The sequence below is a fragment of the Chiloscyllium punctatum genome, chromosome 2 (genome assembly GCF_047496795.1).
Source record: "Chiloscyllium punctatum isolate Juve2018m chromosome 2, sChiPun1.3, whole genome shotgun sequence".
NCBI lineage: Eukaryota > Metazoa > Chordata > Chondrichthyes > Orectolobiformes > Hemiscylliidae > Chiloscyllium > Chiloscyllium punctatum.
This window is the reverse complement of record NC_092740.1, coordinates 38168040-38188858: the sequence shown is the minus strand read 5'-3', so window position 1 is coordinate 38188858 and position 20819 is coordinate 38168040. Positions and strand designations below refer to the sequence as shown.

Sequence of the window (20819 nt, the reverse complement as noted above, 5' to 3'; positions counted from 1 at the left end):
ATTCACCTAATTTACACATCCCTTGAAACTATGGAAATTTTGCTTGGCTAATCCACCTAACCTGCACATCTTTGGACTGAGAGAGGAAACTGGAGCACCCGGAGGAAGGCCATGTAAATGGAAATAGGGCAGCACAGTGGCTCAGTGGTTAGCCAGGGACCAGGGTTCAATTTCAGCCTTGGGCGAGTGTCTGTGTGGAGTTTGCACATTCTCCCCGTGTCTGCGTGGGTTTCCTCTGGGTGGTCCAGTTTCTTCCCACAGTCCAAAGATGTGCACGTCAGGTGAATTGGCCATGCTAAATTGCCCATAGTGTTTGGTTCATTAGGCAGAGGGAAATGAGTCTGGGTGGGTTATTCTTCGGAGGGTTGGTGTGGGTCGAAGGGCCTGTTTCCACTTTGTAAGGTATCTAATCATATATCGGGAGAATATGTAAACTCCATACAGACAGTTGCCCAAGGCTGGAATTGAACCCGGATCCCTGCGCCTGTGTGGCAGCAGTGCTAACCACCAAGCAATTGTGCTGCCCAGCTTATCCTGAGGAAATGGTCTCAAGGCCAATCGACTGTCCTTGACCCTCTGTATCTCCTTATATTTCTGAGAGGACCTTCCGTTGTGACTTCTTCAGTTTGGAAGCTGTTGCTGCTTCCAGGCTTCCTTGTGTTTCTATTTGCTCACAGGATGAGGGCATCACTGGTTAGACCAGTCATTATTTCACACCCCTAATTGCCCAGAGGGCGGTTAATAGTCAACCGCATTGCCTGACCAGGTAAGGATGGCAGTTTCCATCCTGAACAGACATTAGTGAACCAGATAGATTTCTCTAATAATTGAGAATGGTCATCGTTAATTCCAGATTTTTTTATGTTGAATTTAAATTCCATGACCTGTTATGCATCTACCATCGAGTGCATCTGTTCCTCCTCAATTTCTGCATGGCTTTGTTCACCGTGTCTACAGTGACAAAGGCTGAATCCATTCCTCACAGTTACATTGTACATACGGAGGCAATATCAGAAACAAAACAGGTCCTTCATAATGTGAGCAGTGAGCATTCGCATCACACACAAAGGACACTTTAGCAATGTCCTCCAAACCATGCAACATACTAAGGTCACCAACAAGAAGGGCCATGGAGTTCTGGCAATGCCTGAATCCAATCTACTGTGTCATACATATACAGTCAGAGATTACTGAAACCTTATGTAGCCCCATTCACACTGCATACATCACCCAATAAAAACAGCAGCATTTTGGTGATCTTTTACAGTTCAAGGAAGAAATTTAGGGGGAGGTAGTTAGTGTAGTGGTAACACCACTAAACTCGTAACTTGATACCCTGGAGGACATGGGATCAAATCCCATCATGGCAGGTGATGACATTTGAATCCAATAAAAATCTGGAATCAAAAAACTAGTCTAAAGGTAGCCTTTTAACTCTGTCAATTGTTATAAAATGTGACAATATCCGTTAGAAAGGAAATCTGCTATCTTTACCTGGAATGGCCTACATGTGACTCCAAATCCACAACAATGTGGCTGACTCATAACTGCGTTGTAAGCAATTAGTAAGGGGAAAACAATGACTGCAGATGCTGGAAACCAGATTCTGGATTAGTGGTGCTGGAAGAGCACAGCAGTTCAGGCAGCATCCAAGTAGCTTCAAAATCGACGTTTCAGGCAAAAGCCCTTCATCAGGAATAAAGGCAGTGAGCTTGAAGCGTGGAGAGATAAGCTAGAGGAGGGTGGGGGTGGGGAGAAAGTAGCATAGAGTACAATGGGTGAGTGGGGGAGGGGATGAAGGTGATAGGTAAGGGAGGAGAGGGGGGAGTAGATAGGTGGAAAAGGAGATAGGCAGGTAGGACAAGTACGGACAAGTCATGGGGAGAGTTACTGAGCTGGAAGTTTAGAACTAGGGTGAGGTGGGGGAAGGGGAAATGAGGAAACTGTTGAAGTCCACATTGATGCCCTGGGGTTGAGTGTTCCGAGGCGGAAGATGAGGCATTCTTCCTCCAGGCGTCTGGTGGTGAGGGAGCAGGGGTGAAGGAGGCCCAGGACCTCCATGTCCTCGGCAGAGTGGGAGGGGGAGTTGAAATGTTGGGCCACGGGGCAGTGTGGTTGATTGGTGCGCGCTGCTAGGAGGCGCCCAGTCTCCCCAATGTAGAGGAGACCGCATCGGGAGCAATGGATACAATAAATGATAATAGTGGATGTGCAAGTAAAACTTTGATGGATGTGGAAGGCTCCTTTAGGGCCTTGGATAGAGGTGAGGGAGGAGGTGTGGGCGCAGGTTTTACAGTTCCTGCGGTGGCAGGGGAAAGTGCCAGGATTGGAGGGTGGGTTGTTTGGGGCGTGGACCTGACCAGGTAGTCGCGGAGGGAACGGTCTTTGCGGAAGGCGGAAAGGAGTGGGGAGGGAAATATATCCCTGGTGGTGGGGTCTGTTTGGAGGTGGCGGAAATGTCGGCGGTTGATTTGGTTTATGCGAAGGTTGGTAGGGTGGAAGGTGAGCACCAGGGGCGTTCTGTCCTTGTTACGGTTGGAGAGGCGGGGTCAGAGGGCGGAGGTGCTGGATGTAGACGAGATGCGTTGGAGGGCATCTTTAACCACGTGGGAAGGGAAATTGCGGTCTCTAAAGAAGGAGGCCATCTGGTGTGTTCTGTGGTGGAACTGGTCCTCCTGGGAGCAGATCCGGCGGTGGCGGAGGAATTGGGAATACGGGATGGCATTTTTGCAAGAGATAGGGTGGGAAGAGGTGTAATCCAGGTAGCTGTGGGAGTCGGGGGGTTTGTAAAAAATGTCAGTGTCAAGTTGGTCGTCATTAATGGAGATGGAGAGGTCTGGGAAGGGGAGGGAAGGAGATGGTCCAGGTAAATTTAAGGTCAGGGTGGAAGGTGTTGGTGAAGTTGATGAATTGCTCAACCTCCTCACGGGAGCATGAGGTGGCGCCAATCCAGTCATCATTGTAGCGGAGGAAGAGGTGGGGAGTGGTGCCGGTGTAATTACGGAAGATCAACTGCTCTATGTAGCCAACAAAGAGACAGGCATAGCTGGGGCCCATATGTGTGCCCATGGCTACCCCTTTGGTCTGGAGGAAGTGGGAGGATTCAAAGGAGAAATTGTTAAGGGTGAGGACCAGTTCGGCCAAATGAATGAGAGTGTCGGTGGAAGGGTACTGTTGGGGACGTCTGGAGAGGAAACAATGGAGGGCTTGGAGGCCCTGGTCATGGCGGATGGAGGTGTAGAGGGATTGGATATCCATGGTGAAGATGAGGCATTGGGGGCCAGGGAAACGTAAGTCTTGGAGGCAGTGGAGGGCGTGGGTGGTGTGTCGAACGTATGTGAGGAGTTCCTGGACTAGGGGGGAAAGGACAGTGTCGAGGTTGGTAGAGATGAGTTCAGTGGGGCAGGAGCATGCTGAGACAATGGGTCGGCCAGGGTGGTCAGGCTTGTGGATCTTGGGAAGGAGGTAGAACCGGGCAGTGCGGGAATCCCGGACTATGAGGTTGGAAGCTGTGGGTGGGAGATCTCCTGAGGTGATGAGGTTCTGTATGGTCTGGGAGATGATGATTTGGTGATGGGGGGTGGGGTCATGGTCGAGGGGGCAGTAGGAAGAGGTGTCCTCGAGTTGACGTTGGGCTTCAGCGGTATAGAGGTCAGTGCGCCAGACGTCAACACGAGGACACCTCTACCTACTGCCCCCTCGACCATGACCCCACACCCCATCACCAAACCATCATCTCCCAGACCATACAGAACCTCATCACCACAGGAGATCTCCCACGCACAGCTTCCAACCTCATAGTCCGGGATCCCCGCACTGCCAGGTCCTACCTCCTTCCCAAGATCCACAAGCCTGACCACCCTGGCCGACCCATTGTCTCAGCATGCTCCTGCCCCACTGAACTCATCTCTACCTACCTCGACACTGTCCGATCCTCCCTAGTCCAGGAACTTCCCACATACGTTCGAGACACCACCCACACCCTCCACCTCCTCCAAGACTTCCGTTTCCCTGGCCCCCAATGCCTCATCTTCACCATGGATATCCAATCCCTCTACACCTCCATCCGCCATGACCAGGCCTCCAAGCCCTCCGTTGTTTCCTCTCCAGACGTCCCCAACAGTACCCTTCCACCGACACTCTCATTCATTTGGCCAAACTGGTCCTCACCCTTAACAATTTCTCCTTTGAATCCTCCCACTTCCTCCAGACCAAAGGGGTAGCCATGGGCACACATATGGGCACCAGCTATGCCTGTCTCTTTGTGGCTACGTAGAGCAGTTGATCTTCCGTAATTACACCGGCACCACTCCCCACCTCTTCCTCCGCTACATTGATGACTGCATTGGCGCCATCTCCTGCTCCAGCAAGGAGGTTGAGCAATTCATCAACTTCAACACATTCCACCCTGACCTTAAATTTACTTGGACCATCTCTCCCTCCCCTTCCTGGACCTCTCCATCTCCATTAATGACGACCGACTTGACACTGACATTTTTTTACAAACCCACCGACTCCCACAGCTACCTGGATTACACCTCTTCCCACCCTACCTCTTGCAAAAATGCCATCCCGTATTCCCAATTCCTCCGCCTCCGCCGGATCTGCTTCCAGGAGGACCAGTTCCACCACAGAACACACCAGATGGCCTCCTTCTTTAGAGACCGCAATTTCCCTTCCCACGTGGTTAAAGATGCCCTCCAACGCATCTCATCGACATCCCGCACCTCCGCCCTCAAACCCCACCCCTCCAACCGTAACAAGGACAGAACGCCCCTGGTGCTCACCTTCCACCCTACCAACCTTCGCATAAACTAAATCAACCGCCGACATTTCTGCCACCTCCAAACAGACCCCACCACCAGGGATATATTTCCCTCCCCACCCCTTTCCGCCTTCCGCAAAGACCGTTCCCTTCGCGACTACCTAGTCAGGTCCATTCCCCCAAACAACCCACCCTCCCATCCTGGCACTTTCCCCTGCCACCGCAGGAACTGTAAAACCTGCGCCCACACCTCCTCCCTCACCTCTATCCAAGGCCCTAAAGGAGCCTTCCACATCCATCAAAGTTTTACTTGCACATCCACTAATATCATTTATTGTATGCGTTGCTCCCGATGCGGTCTCCTCTACATTGAGGAGACTGGGCGCCTCTTAGCAGAGCGCTTTAGGGAACATCTCCGGGACACCCGCACCAATCAACCACACCGCCCCATGGCCCAACATTTCAGCTCCCCCTCCCACTCTGCCGAGGACATGGAGGTCCTGGGCCTCCTTCACCGCCGCTCCCTCACCACCAGACGCCTGGAGGAAGAATGCCTCATCTTCCGCCTCGGAACACTTCAACCCCAGGGCATCAAATGTGGACTTCAACAGTTTCCTCATTTCCCCTTCCCCCACCTCACCCTAGTTCCAAACTTCCAGCTAAGTAACTCTCCCCATGACTTGTCCGGACTTGTCCTACCTGCCTATCTCCTTTTCCACCTATCCACTCCACCCTCTCCTCCCTTACCTATCACCTTCATCCCCTCCCCCACTCACCCATTGTACTCTATGCTACTTTCTCCCCACCCCCACCCTCCTCTAGCCTATCTCTCTACGCTTCAGGCTCACTGCCTTTATTCCTGATGCAGGGCTTTTGCCCGAAACGTCGATTTTGAAGCTACTTGGATGCTGCCTGAACTGCTGTGCTCTTCCAGCACCACTAATCCAGAATGTAGGCAATTAGTGGTTGGGCAATTAATGCTAGTTTAGCCAGTGATACCAACAGCCCCTGAATGAACATGTGGCACAGAGGCCACACTTAAGGCCATCTCTGATAACTTTGGCTTCACAAAAATGACTATGATCAATTAGTAATGACCAATCACATGGTCAAAACTATTTGAAGCCAGGATTTGTAACCCATATTGAATGGGTTTCATGCACAGAGGTACTATGATTACTGATGTCTACAGTCTGTAGTGTGAAATTGCTAGACCAATGCAATTGTCCTTTTAAGCGCCTCACATCATTTATAAATTGATCCTCTTGTGCTCAGATGGGAAAAATATGCTCCAACAGGCACGTTTCATTTCCATTGCACATTATGCTTCAGATGGTGATGGAGGACCAACACAATTCACACCTAGCAGAGTGTGTCACAGGCTCAGGCTGGTAATCTAGGGTCTCCTTTCAATCTACATGTTCATTTCTTTGTGCTGATTCCCATCAATACTGAGCTTCCACAATTCTGTGCCAAACATCAAGACAAAGCAGAAGTAACATGAGCCCTTCTCAACATTCAGAATCTAATTTTTCCAATCTTGCAATATTTTTCCAACTGACTGGCTATTGCTCACATTGTTTAGAGGCTTGGAAAATTCAGCCTAACATTTCAATATTCTAACCCTCTCCAATAACATATGTGATGTTGAGTTTCTTGGTGGCACAGAGCCTGAGTATTGCTGAGGAAAGATAGAAGCCATTGAAACTTTACATCTTGCACTTTTCAGGACAGAATTGTAAGAGTATTAAATCTCAAAACGAATAATAATATGTAATGCAAGAGAAGAGGTTACTGATTGGTTGGCAAGTAGACTCTGACTTGTAGAAGGGTTGCCTTGGTGAATGCACCAGGGAACAGTGAACTTCCAAGCTATTATTTAAATTCAAAATAGGCAGATTGGTCAAGATATTGCCATAGGAAATGCACCAGTGAATGGTTATGAAGTATTAGAGGTCTGTAGCGCAGGCAAAGGCCCTTCAACCCACTGAGCTTTTGCCATTCTATTCCCATTTTATAGCACTTGGTCGATTTCGCTGCTCGTTGGATGCTGCCTGAACTGCTGTGCTCTTCCAGCACCACTAATCCAGTATTTGCTTTCCAGCATCTGCAGTCATTGTTTTTACCTCATTGATTTTAACCCGACTGCGAATCCTCTTGCAAGGATGCCTGCATTGAAGAAGTTTTCCTCCTCTCTCTACAAGAATCTCAGGGAGTCCCTCTCCCACTGCAACTCCCAGGTCACTTCCTCTGCCCTGAAGCTCTTCAACCATGTCGTGAAACAAACTCGGTACCACAGCCACATTCGCTTCCTCAGTGCCTGCCTCCGTAACCAACTCATCCCACACGGACTCCGGACCACCTTTAAACCAGCAGAGTTCGGACCCGAACAGGACAAACAGTACAGACTACAGATTCAAAAACACCAGCAACAGTTCTCCTTCAAGATCCTCCGCTCCACGCTTGCAGCAATGCGCCGGCACCTAACCTCTCTCCAGTCAGCCCTGCCTCAGCTGAGGGCCACACTCTCTCAGAATTGCAAAGGACCCACTCTGTACTACATCCTCAGGAGAATTCATACTCTCAACAAACAGTATTTCAATTCCATCTCAAACATCAAAAACTGTAAGTACAACAAACTTTTATCCACCCACCTCCATAACCAGCGCTCCTCAAACATTCCAGAAGCTTCCCCTGGCCTCGGAAACGCCATTAGCCATGCGGCTGATGCAGCTACCAACCCCACGCTGAGTGATGATGTCACTTCCACCCCCATCATGGCCACTCCCACAGCCACTTCCGGCCCTCACATCAGCGCTGATGCCACACACTCAGTGACTTCTGCCACCCCTACTGCCATGATCACCACCACTTCCGCCCCCACCAGTGCCACTCACCTGCATTCTGCTGACATGCCCCCCACAGACCCCACTGTCACTATCCCCACCCCCCAGAACCCCGAGGGAAACATTACCCCTGCTCATGCCTCCACCCCCATTCCCCCGACCATCACACCCACTCCAGGTACTGGCTCCGACCCCACTCCCAGCTCCACACCCACACCAGATCCCAGCACCCGGCCCTGCCGAGTTTTCACCATCCCACCAGACCTCCCACTCACTGAGGACGAACCATCAGTCCTCAGCAAAGGACTCACCTTCATCCCCCTCCGTCCACGCATCAATGAATTTAATACACGCCGTGACATCGAACAATTCTTCCGTCGCCTCCGCCTCCGAGCTTACTTTCACAATCAGGACTCCCACCCACCTTCCGAGGACCCCTTTGCCCACCTCCAACACACTGCATCCACCTGGACACCCCACGCTGGCCAATTACCTGCCCTCGACCTCTTCATTTCCAACTGCCGCCGGGACATTAACCGTCTTAACCTGTCGACCCCCCTCCCCCACTCCAACCTCTCACCCTCACAACGCGCAGCCCTCCAATCCCTCTGCTCCAATCCCAACCTCACCATTAAGCCAGCGGATAAAGGGGGCGCAGTGGTAGTCTGGCGCACTGACCTCTACACCGCTGAAGCCAAACGCCAACTCGAGGACACCTCTTCATACTGCCCCCTCGACCATGACCCCACCCCCCATCACCAAACCATCATCTCCCAGACCATACAGAACCTCATCACCTCAGGAGATCTCCCACCCACAGCTTCCAACCTCATAGTCCGGGAACCCCGCACTGCCCGGTTCTACCTCCTTCCCAAGATCCACAAGCCTGACCACCCTGGCCGACCCATTGTCTCAGCATGCTCCTGCCCCACTGAACTCATCTCTACCTACCTTGACACTGTCCTATCCCCCCTAGTCCAGAAATTCCCCACATACGTTCGAGACACCACCCACGCCCTCCACCTCCTCCAAGACTTCCGTTTCCCCGGCCCCCAACGCCTCATCTTCACCATGGATATCCAATCCCTCTACACCTCCATCCGCCATGACCAGGGCCTCCAAGCCCTCCGTTTTTTCCTCTCCAGACGTCCCCAACAGTACCCTTCCACTGACATTCTCATTCGTTTGGCCGAACTGGTCCTCACCCTTAACAATTTCACCTTTGAATCCTCCCACTTCCTCCAGACCAAAGGCGTAGCCATGGGCACACGTATGGGCCCCAGCTATGCCTGTCTCTTTGTTGGCTATGTAGAACAGTTGATCTTCCGTAATTACACCGGCACCACTCCCCACCTCTTCCTCCGCTACATTGATGACTGCATTGGCGCCACCTCGTGCTCCCGCGAGGAGGTTGAGCAATTCATCAACTTCACCAACACATTCCACCCTGACCTTAAATTTACCTGGACCATCTCTGACACCTCGCTCCCTTTCCTGGACCTCTCCATCTACATTAATGACGACCGACTTGACACTGACATTTTTTACAAACCCACCGACTCCCACAGCTACCTGGATTACACCTCTTCCCACCCTATCTCTTGCAAAAATGCCATCCCGTATTCCCAATTTCTCTGCCTCCGCCGTATCTGTTCCCAGGAGGACCAGTTCCACCACAGAACACACCAGATGGCCTCCTTCTTTAGAGACCGCAATTTCCCTTCCCACGTGGTTAAAGATGCCCTCCAACGCATCTCATCCACATCCCGCACCTCTGCCCTCAAACCCCACCCCTCCAACCGTAACAAGGACAGACCGTCCCTGGTGCTCACCTTCCACCCTACAAACCTTCGCATAAACCAAATCATCCGCCGACATTTCCGCCACCTCCAAAAAGTCCCCACCACCAGGGATATATTTCCCTCCCCAACCCTTTCCGCCTTCCGCAAAGACCGTTCCCTTCGCGACTACCTGAAAAAAGCTTTATTCCTGATGAAGGGCTTTTGCCCGAAACGTCGATTTCGCTGCTCGTTGGATGCTGCCTGAACTGCCGTGCTCTTCCAGCACCACTAATCCATAGCCTTGTCTGCCTTGGCATCACAAGTGTACATCTAAATACTTATTAATGCTGTGAGAGTTTCTGCCTTTACCATCCATTTAGGCAGTGAGTTCCAGATTCCCACCGTCCCCAGGTGAAAATATGTTTCTTCACATCCCCTCTAAACCTCTTGCCCCTTATATTAATTAAGATTAATTACTTTGTTAACCCCCACTCCTCTCCAAGCATTTGTTTCATTGAAAAACGTGCAATGTTTTCCCAATGTAATTCCAAATGTAAACGTATGATTCTTTCTGTTTACAAAAATCAGGGCTCTGCACATGAATATGCCTCGAACACATGAGTAAAATAAATGACAAGCCTGAGTATTGTCTTAGATTAGTTGTTAGTGTAATTCTGAGTTTAGAAACAATTGTTTCTGAAATGTTTTTCAGTTGAGGAATCACATTTAATATTTGACATAGTGTTCTGGGATTTGCAAGTACGGGCATGTTGACTATTGCCTGTTGTGAACAGCCGAAGGGATGCACTGCTTGATAGGGACATCTGGTCATTGGGATGTACAGGGTACATACCTGGCAATGTACTAGTCAATAGAACACAATTTCCTCAGTTGTGTGGTAGGCAGAACATATTTTTGTCTAGATGGCAGCATCCTGCTTGAGGAGAATACCCCTTGTTGCTGCTGCATAGTAGTTACATGAAGTGGCTAGCTTCACAGGTTCACATTTGTTGAGATACCTTTTCTGGGTCATGCAAGGTAATCTGAGGTAAACGAGGCACTTTTCACAGGAAGGAAAAGGAGCCTGTTTGACTGCTGCATTTTGAAGGTAGATTTCAAGAAAAGCTTGGCAGTAAATTGCAGTTGCCTGGTGCTTTTGCCATGGTAACGCCTCTGCCAATCACAGCCCACTTACCAACCAATCAATTGCCTCTTCCCAAGCAGGGAGTAGTGTTTGCTTCTTTACTCTATTACAGACTTCTACTCCTCTGCATCTCAAACTATGTATTTAAATAATTGGACTATCTTTCCATACGTTTGACAACAACCTTGCTTAAGTGTCTAGCTACAGAGGTTTGTTCTTGTTTCTCCTGACACCTGCAGGAAAGTAAGAGAATCCAATATTATCACAGTATTAACATATACAGTATATAAGTTTCTCCGGCATGGTTGCCTCTAATGTAGACAAACAGGAGGCTAGAAGAACACAGCAAGCAAGCCAGCCAGCATCCGGAAGTGGAGAAGTCAACATTTCACTTATTAACTCTCCTTCAGGAGGGTTAATACCCAAAATGTTGACTTCTCCACCTCCTGATGCTGCCTGACTTGCTGTGTTCTTCCAGCCTCCTGTTTGCTTACTTTGGATTCCAGCATCTGCAGTTTTTTTTTGTCTCTAATGTTGACCACGCAATGTTTTCCAAGTAGCCAAGCTATCCCTCAATAATATAACTAATGTTAATGGAGTCATTGAGTTTTAACAGCATGGAAAACCGCCCTTCAGCCCACTGGGCTTGTGCCAGTTGCCAAGCATCTATCTACTCCAATTGCATTTTTCAGCACTTGTTTCACCTGTTGCCTGGCATACAATGGAATTTCGAATGCTCATTTAATCACTACTTAAATGTCCTGAGGGTTCCCGACCTTTTACGCAGTGAGTTCCAAACACCCACCACCCTCCAGACGAAAGAGTTTTTCTCCTAATCCCCTCTAATATGCCTGCTCCTTAGCTTAAAACTGTGCCCCCACTCTCTGTTTATTGAACCCTGTAATAAGGGGGGAAAGCTTTTAGTTTGCAGTTAATTTGCAACCCATTCAAATCTTTTTAACAGACATACATATCTGTGGTAGCCACTTAACTGCCCTCAGGGGAATGAGGGATGGGTAATAAATGTTGGCCAAGTCAGTCTTGTCCACATCCCATGAACGAATATATAAAGAAAAATATATGCATTTCACGCAACACACACTTGAGCCATGTTACAGATAATCTGCAGAAACAAATGGTGGAGTCAGTGGTCTCAATATTACTCTAATTTCACTTAAAATGATTCATACAGCTGCCAGTCAAATTTGTTTTAACAAGTTGAATCCAGACATGGCAATAAAACAACTTTTGTCTGTAGATTCAGAGGGTGTTAATCTGATTATCACTTTGGCATCAAGTCTGAAGTTCATGAGATAATGGTACAGCTGCTTTAGTGAGTACAGACATTGCTAGACATCACGTTCACCAAACACTGAAGCCTGCAAGTTTTAGTTGAATGATTTTTGTAAGATGGATCATCTTTAATTCGGTGACTCCTCTCATATATTGAATTGTTGGACTATAACCTGGTGTTGTACAAAGTGCTGTGGATCTCCATTTATTGATTATTCTGAACTTGTTGCATTTTTTTTCTCTCTGTACAGCTTTATTAAAGTGGGCTTAATGCAGAGAGCTTTGCAACAAATCAGAGGCCAGTAGATGCCATCATTCTACACTGACATAATGCAGTTGCCTATGAAACCTGTGTGGCATTCTGCACTGAAAGTTCCTATCAGTCATTGTGTCCTCGCACATCATTTAGAACACCAAATACTCTTGGAAAGGATCTGTGTGATATACGTCGACATTTGACCAGCGTGTACTTCCTCACACCAATCTGTTCCCTTTCTCGCTCACACTTTATCCTTGGGAAATTTCATAGATGATCTATTGGCTCAAGTTAACAGGCAGAGCCACAGCCATGTGGGCTGTGCAGCTGCTCTTTCCGCAGCAAATGTATCCAAAAAACATGTGAAAGAGGAAAAAATAAGTAGAAATATCACTTGCAAAAAATGAAAAAGAACAATGTTTAACTTAAGACCTTTTTTAATGCTACTACCGAAAGGACAGAGAATTTGACCCATTTTTACAATAAGTAAGTCATATTTATTCGATCATGTGGCATTAGCCTTGAATAGGTGTGGCTGAGCCGTCGCGTCCATGTGCATTCAGAATGCCATGAGAATAGGAGTTATTACAGTTCTGTTTAATTCTGATGATCCTGCATTCTGCTACACAATAACAAAATCTCTCTGCAGGCTCCATCCGACGTCAAACACTGGGAGTCTTTTAATGATCAGTGTTAAAATTGTGCCTTTTGTTCTGCGTTCGTTCCCCACCTAGCTAATGAGCTCCGGTTTCTTTGATCAGCGATCATCCTGCTGTTACAGTGCTGATAACTGTAATACAAGTAGCACATGTTTTACCTGATGCTGTTTTAATAAAAAGACTACTATTCCATGTGTTTCTGATTGGGGAGGTCATGCCACAGCTACGCAAGCTTTCAACTCTAATTGCCTTGCTTTGATGTAATGCAGCAATTAGAATGTTCTAAATTAGTTACACGTAACGGAGACATTGTTGTAAGTCTGACCATGTCTGAGTTTTACTCACTGGTTAGGCATTTCATTTGTGCATTTTCTGTTTTTAATTCTCTGATATTCCAAGATTTCAAGATATTTGCAAGGTTTTGTATAAACTATTCCTTTGTAAGACCAGTCTAATTACTTTTTTTTAATGCTCCATGCTATCAATAGCATTGAATGGAATGGAGGTGTAATTGAGGATATTCCCCCAGACTGGTTTGTGTTTTTAACAGGTTGTCATAAACACAGCTGTCTGCAGACACCATACCCACCATGGAGAAACCTAACAATCCTGACTTTATACACCAAAAGCTTCATGTGGTTCCTTCCTGACAGCTGCTTTAACTGACTGCTGTCCAGACTGGAAACTATGAAAGATTAACAGCCTACTTAACTGCTCTTCTAATACAAGAATTAGTGACGGATACAAGAGACAACGCAAAAAAAAAGACTCAAAACACTGAACAACAGTCAGAATTCTATTCAAGACCTTCAAAGGAAAGCTGTATTGGGTCGACTTAGATAAAGGTGTGATAAATTACTCAAGTTTTTGGTTTTAGAGAAACTCCCTGCAGTGGCTTAGACAGCAACAATGAAGACGGATGAGGAGCCTTACATTGTTCCACACAGCCAGCTCACTGTGAACTTAGCCCTGTATTGATGTTCCACCATGTGTGAAAGAAGCGCAGCACTGCAGGAGGGAAACTACTTCTCCAATGTTAAAAAGATGGAGAAAGTTAAAAATCACACAACACCAGGTTATAGTCCAACAGGTTTAATTGGAAGCACTAGCTTTCAGAGCAACACTCCTTCAGCAGGTGATTTTAGTGTGCTTCCAATTAAACCTGTTGGACTATAACCTGGTGTTGTGTGATTTTTAACTTTCTCCATCTCCAAATCATGACTACTTCTCCAATGTTGCACACAACCAAAGACTCTGTTAACTGACCTTTTAGATTAGAATCAGTCTAAACATTATGGCACAGACAGGGAACACAAAGGGCTAACACCTTCAACATCTCAACATCTTATCTGTGCTGACACCAATTGTTACAGTTAACCCGAGAATGTAACTTTTTTTTAAAAAAAGTTTTGTGATTTACATATGAAAGAAGTGAAACTAGGTCATAACAAGGTCATTTAGAGAATGAATGGAAAGAGAGTCATAGAGTTATATAGTCATGAAAATAGACCCTTTAGTCCATGCTGATCGGACATCCCAACCTGATCTGGTCCCATTTGCCAGCATTCAGCCCATATCCTTCTAAGACATTCCTACTCGTACCCATCCAGATGCCTTTTAAATGTTTTAATTGTACCCAGCTACACCACCTTTGCTGGCTTCGCTTCAGGTCCTTTTTAAATCTTTATCTTCTCACCTTAAACCTATGCCCTCTAGTTTTGTGCATAAACTCGCCCTTCCTAGGAAAATGATTAGATTAGATTACTGACAGTGTGGAAACATGCCCTTCGGCCCAACAAATCCACACCGACCCACCAAAGTGCAACCCACCCAGAACCATTCCCCTACACCTAACACTACAGCAATTTAGCATGGCCAATTTATCTAACCTGCACATTTTTGGACTGTGGGAGGAAACCAGAGCTCCCAGAGGAAAACCACGCAGACATGGGGAGAATGTGTAAACTCCGCACTCCAGATATTGGCTATTCATCCAATCAGTGCTCCTCATAATTTTATAAACCTCTATAATGTCACTCCTTGGCCACAGACATTCCAGATAAAAAGACCCTGCCTATTCAGCCTCTCCCTATAACTCAACCCTTCCAGTCCCGGCAATATCCTTGTAAATCTTTTCTGCACCCTCTCAAGTTTAACAACATCCTTCCTATAGCAGGGAGACAGAATTGTCCACAGTATTCTAAAAGTAGCCTAACCAATGTTCTATACAGCTGCAACATAATGTCCCAACTCCTATACTCGATATTCTGTCCAATGAAGGCAAGTGTGCCAAATGTCTTCTTCATCACTCTGTCTGCCTACAACTCTACTTTCAAGGAACTATGCATCTGCACTCCTAGATCTCTTTGTTCAACAAAATTCCCCAGGGCCTAACATTAAATTGTATAAGTTTGCCTCACCAAAATGCAACGCCTCACATTTATCTAAATTAAACTCCATCTGCCACTCCTTGGCCCATTGGCCCATCTGATCAAGGTCCCGTTGTACTCTGAGATAACCTTCTTCACTGTCCACTACACTACCAATATTGGTGTCATCTACAAACTTACGAATCATGCTTCCTATATTTACATTCAAATCATCTAGATAAATGATAAAGAACAGTGGACCCAGCACTGATCCTTTTGGCACACCACTGGTCACAAATGGTCATGAGGATTTCAGGGTATCAATGAACATTTTGGTTCCAGATGCCTCTTCACTGACTCCAGAGCTGGTGCCTTCCACACCCTACTCGGTAGGACATTCAATGTTAATTACTCTGTGTTGAAAAGTGCTTTTAAAGATCAGTCCTGAACTTGCTTTTTACTTTATGTACTTACTTACAAAGACTCTTCATATTTCTAAATGTTCACCACAAGTGGAACTGGGTCACAATGTGTATTACTTACATAATGCACTCCAGCAGGTTCCATAACTTCCTCACAGTACTTTACACATTCATAACTTTCTACAAGGGAAGTGGGAATATAGGATCACTAATACGTGCAAGTTCCCACCCATATGACACACTATTTGGACTTATGATTTGGAGATGCTGGTGTTGAACTGGGGTGTACAAAGTTAAAAATCACACAACACCAGGTTATTAGATTAGATTACTTACAGTGTGGAAACAGTCTAACAGGTTTAATTGGAAGCACTAGCTTTCGGAGTGCTGCTCCTTCATCAGGTGTTTGTGGAGTACACAATTGTAAGACACAGAATTTATAGCAACAGTTTACAGTGTGATGTAACTGAAATTATACATTGAAAAATACCCTGATTGTTTAAGTCACTCATCTGTTAGAATGACCATGATAGTTTCACTTCTTTCATATGTAAATCACAAAACTTTTTTTAAAAAAAAGTTACATTCTCAGGTTAACTGTAACAATTGGTGTCAGCGCAGATAAGATGTTGAGATGTTAAAGGCGTTAGCCCCCTGTGTTCCCTGTCTGTGCCATAATGTTTAGACAGATTCTAATGTAAAAAGTGAATTAACAGAGTCTTACATGAATTCATGCAGTTTTTGAGCAAAGTACAATGTAACTCTGCAAGTACAAATTCACCCCACAAGTGTATATGTGTATGTGTGCATGTGTGTGTGTGTGTGCGTCTTGGCATATTGGAGTGCAAATTTGGTCTCCATGGCTGTTCCAGCTATTGACAACCAGTTCTTCATCCAAACACATGGAACCACCATGGGGACCAAATTTGCACCCCGATATGCCAACATCTTCATGCACAGGTTCGAACAAGACATCTTCTCTATGCAGGATCTCCAACCAACATTACACACCAGGTACATTGATGACATTTTCTTCCTCTGGACCCATGGCGAGGAGTCACTGATAAAACTACACAATGACATCAACAAGTTTCATCCCACCATCAAACTCACAATGGACTACTCTCTACTATCTGTCTCATTCTTGGATACATGCATCTCCATCAAGGATGGGCACCTCAGCACCACACTCTACCGCAAACCCACAGTCAACCTCACAATGCTACACTTCTCCAGCTTCCATCCAAAACATATTAAAATAGCCATCCCCTATGGACAAGCATCTGTTCAGATGAGGAGGAACGTGATGAGCATCTGGAAGTACTCAGGGATGCCCTCATAAGAACGGGTTACGATGCTCAACTCCTCAACCGCCAGTTCTGATGTGCCCAGCAAGGAATCATAATGACCTCCTCAGGAGACAGGCATGAGCTACAACCGACAGGGTATCCTTCATTGTGCAGTACTTCCCAGGAGCCGAAAAACTACACCATGTTATTCATGACCTGCAACACATTATCAATGTGGATGAGCACCTCACCAAGACTTTCCCCATACCTCCACTGCTCGCCTTTAAACAACTGCCAAACCTCAAACAGATCATTGTTCGTAGCAAACTTCCCGGCTTTCAGGACAACTCCATACAACCGTCATGGTAAGCACTGCAAGACATGTCAGTGTGTGGACATAGATACCACCATGACATGTGGGGACACCACCCACCATGTACGTGGCAGGTACTCGTGTGACTCAGCCAATGTTGTCTGTCTCATGCACTGCAGGCAAGGATGCCCTGAGGCATGGTGAAACTGAGCAAAGGCTACAGCGACGGATGAATGGGCACTGCACAACAATCAACAGACAGGAGTGTTCCCTCCCAGTTGGAGAACACTTCAGCGGTTCAGGACATTCGACCTTGGACCTTCGGGTGACCATCCTCCAAGGCGGACTTCGGGACAGGCAGCAGCGAAAAGTGGCCGAGCAGAGGCTGATAGCTACGTTTGTTGCCCATAGGGTGGGCCTCAACCGGGACCTTGGTTTCATGTCACACTACAGATGATACAGATGACCACCAATGCACTATATACACACACAGACACTCCTACGCACACACATGTGTGCACATACACACACTCCTATACACAGACACTCACAAACACTCCTTCAGACACACACTCCCACACTCACACATGCACTCTCTCACAGACTTAGACACTTTACACTCACACACATATATACACTCTCTCTCACAGACACTCACAACCCCCCACCCCAGACACACACACACACACACACACACACCCTCTCACAGACTCAGACCACTTTACACTCAGATACACATATACACTCTCTCTCACAGACACTCATAAACCCCTATCCCAGACACACACACGCGCGCGCACACACAAAAGCCCACATGCACACATATACACTTGTGGGTGAATTTGCTATAAATTCTGTGCCTTACAATTGTGTACTCCACAACCACCTGATGAAGGAGCAGCACTCCAAAAGCTAGTGCTTCCAATTAAACCTGTCAGACTATAAACTGGTGTTGTGTGATATTTGGACTTAGATACTATTCCTTCATTGTTGCTGGTCAGGATTTGGTGCCCCTACCTACCTGTGTGAGCTCCTTCACTACGTAAACTGAAGTAGTTCAGGAAGAATCTGGTCGGCATGGACAAGTTGGACCAAAGGGTCTCTTTTCGGGCTGTACATCTCTATGACTTTATGACTGTAAGGAACCTCTTCATATTTTCTCAGGGCAAGGAAATAAATTCTGGCCATTTCAGTGACACTCACAGAAGTAACAACAATAAGCATAGATCAGAGGTTGGTAATTTTGCAGTGAGTAATACTCCATTAGACTTCCAAAGGCCAGTCCAACATGAAAGGATTGAAGTGATATGAACAGATTATTGTGAAACAAAATTAAAGAATAACTGTGGTTGTAATATCTACTTCAGTATATCTGATATTGGAAAAGAATGATGTGGAGGTACTGGTTTTGGATTGGAGTTGACAAGTTCAGAAGTCACACAACACCAGGTTTATCTGAAATCACAAGCTTTCAGAGGGCTGCCCTTTCGTCGGGTGAAGTCAGCTTGAATAAGTCACAGTGCTGTATTTCAAACTGCAGCCCAGCTCTGCAACAATAGAACATTACCTCAGATGGTAAGCAGTGGGAGAATTTAAACCTAATCCATCTGAAGGAAACTGATGGAATCCATTCTGCCAGGTGTTTTACATACTGCCCAATTTTACTTTTTCTTTGTTGCATAATAACTATGGATAGGGATGAAGGGAGCAGTTTTCCTCTGACATACCTAGGAAATGGTCCTAGGATGATTGTGACCAAGGTCCCTGAAGAATCTTTGCTTCTGCACATTCTGGACACAAACCAATGTTTATTTTCATGATAGTTATGGAAATGTTGGAAATTAGCAAAAGTATATCCAGCCTCATCTCTTTGAGGAACATCAAAGCCAAAAGATGACAAGAATATTATAAATAGTGAGATAAAAATAAAAGCATAATTGGAAAATCACCCAGCAAAACTGACAGCTATAAGGAATAATAGGAACTTAAAAACTACAGTAACAAAAGAATTCCAAAATGTGCCTTTTGCCACAGAAAAGGCTGATTCAACAAAGCTTGGGATTGAAGTTCACCTCTTTGATGCATGAGGTTTGCACTGTGCAAAATCCAGTTCTTTTAAAAGTTAATTTTAATATTTCAACAAAGTCACAATAGTCCATTTTGATCTGAAAGCCAGATGATAATTCCATTGAAATTTTACAGGTGCTTAATGGACAATTTATTCACAACAAATGTAGAAAGTTGAATGCAACCTGTCTCACTCCTATAGTCTCCCTCCATGAGCTAATATCTAGGGCTGTCTCAATGTTTTTTCCATGTGTTTGGGAGCTCTGAATTGGGATTGAATAACTGAAATTCTGGAAGGTTTACTTATACTGTGTCAAATGAGTACCAGATTGCATCATCCTATAGACTCTATGACTATTAGTTCATATGAAAACTATTCCCTGTAATAATCTTAAAAGATGATCTTTAAATGATTCAATTTGCAACACTCACAGACATTCCCATTTTTCATGGATACTTTTCTGGGAAATTCTCCTGTTTGAGAAGTCCCATTGTACTAAATTCTCGTGTGGCTGAGTAATATTCCCCAACCTGATCTGCAGTTTTAGGTCTTACATATTATTGCTTTCAGCACAATACTTCTTCTACTGCTTTAAAATATTAACTAGGTCAGCATTCTGTGCATTTAAGGGTAACCTTTTGTAGAATCAGAAAATATAGCAGACTGTACACTGCACTTATCTACTAAGTGGTTTGTATTCTTTCTGTGTGTTGCAGATGTAAAGGTTTTCTCAGAGGAAGGAAAAATGCGTCAGTGCCTCTTGAGAAAGAGAATGAGAGGTGATATAATTACTGCTTTTGGGATTTTAAGAAGACTAGATGATGTGGACCACAACAAGTTGTTTCAGCTTGTACAGAGAACAGGATGACATGGTCTGCATTTAAAGAGAGGATAAATTCAAAACTGATCTTTGGAAATAATGCCCGGTATTTAATGCAAGCAGTGGGAGTCTTGCCTGGTGGCTAAAAAGCTGGCAAGAGATCACTGTCACATCTTTTCGGCAAGTCCCACTGAGTTCACTGCTCCTCATGCACTTGATTGGAAAGTGAAGGGCCATCCCTGGGAAGTTCCATGCACTGACAGCTCCTTCTGGCCAATACAAAGACTGCCTGCTCTACTGAACAGCAGCACTGTTAGAATTCTTTGAGGCAGTAATACGCAAGTTAGACAAAGGAGAGCTAGTGGATGTGATCAGTTTCGATTTTCAAAAGGTCTTTGACAAGGCTGCTCAATAAGATAACTCCCTTATGGGGTTAGGGGCAAGGTACTGGTATGAATACTGGATTGGCTAGCTGGCAGAAGGCAGAGAGTGGGGATAAAACAAGGGCCTATTTCAGGATGGCAGCCAGTGATTAATGGAGTTCCACAGGGGTCAGGGACTGCAACTGTTAATGTTATACATTAATGATCTGAATGAACAACATTTTTGCTAAGTTTGCAGATGACAGAAAGGTAGATGGAAGGACAGTTAGTGATGAGGAGGTTGCAGAAAAAGTTAGACAGGCTAAATGAGTAGGCAAAGAAGTGACAGATGGAATACATGTGGGAAAGTGTGAGGTTATGCACTTTGGTAGGAAGAAAAGAGGCACGGACTATTTTCTAAAATGGGCAAAG

At 45.9% G+C, this 20819-nt stretch overlaps 1 protein-coding gene across 1 annotated transcript in view; it reads left to right on the top strand.

Moving 5' to 3' along the window:
• Positions 1 to 20525, top strand: part of LOC140496411 (uncharacterized) — a 138177-nt gene extending 117652 nt beyond the window's left edge. Inside the window, exon 13 of the mRNA XM_072596112.1 lies at positions 19922 to 20525. Within this exon, the coding sequence (XP_072452213.1) occupies positions 19922 to 19988 (67 nt within the window). The 3' untranslated portion in view covers positions 19989 to 20525. The remainder of the gene's footprint in view (positions 1 to 19921) is intronic.
• The last annotated feature ends 294 nt before the right edge of the window (positions 20526 to 20819 follow it).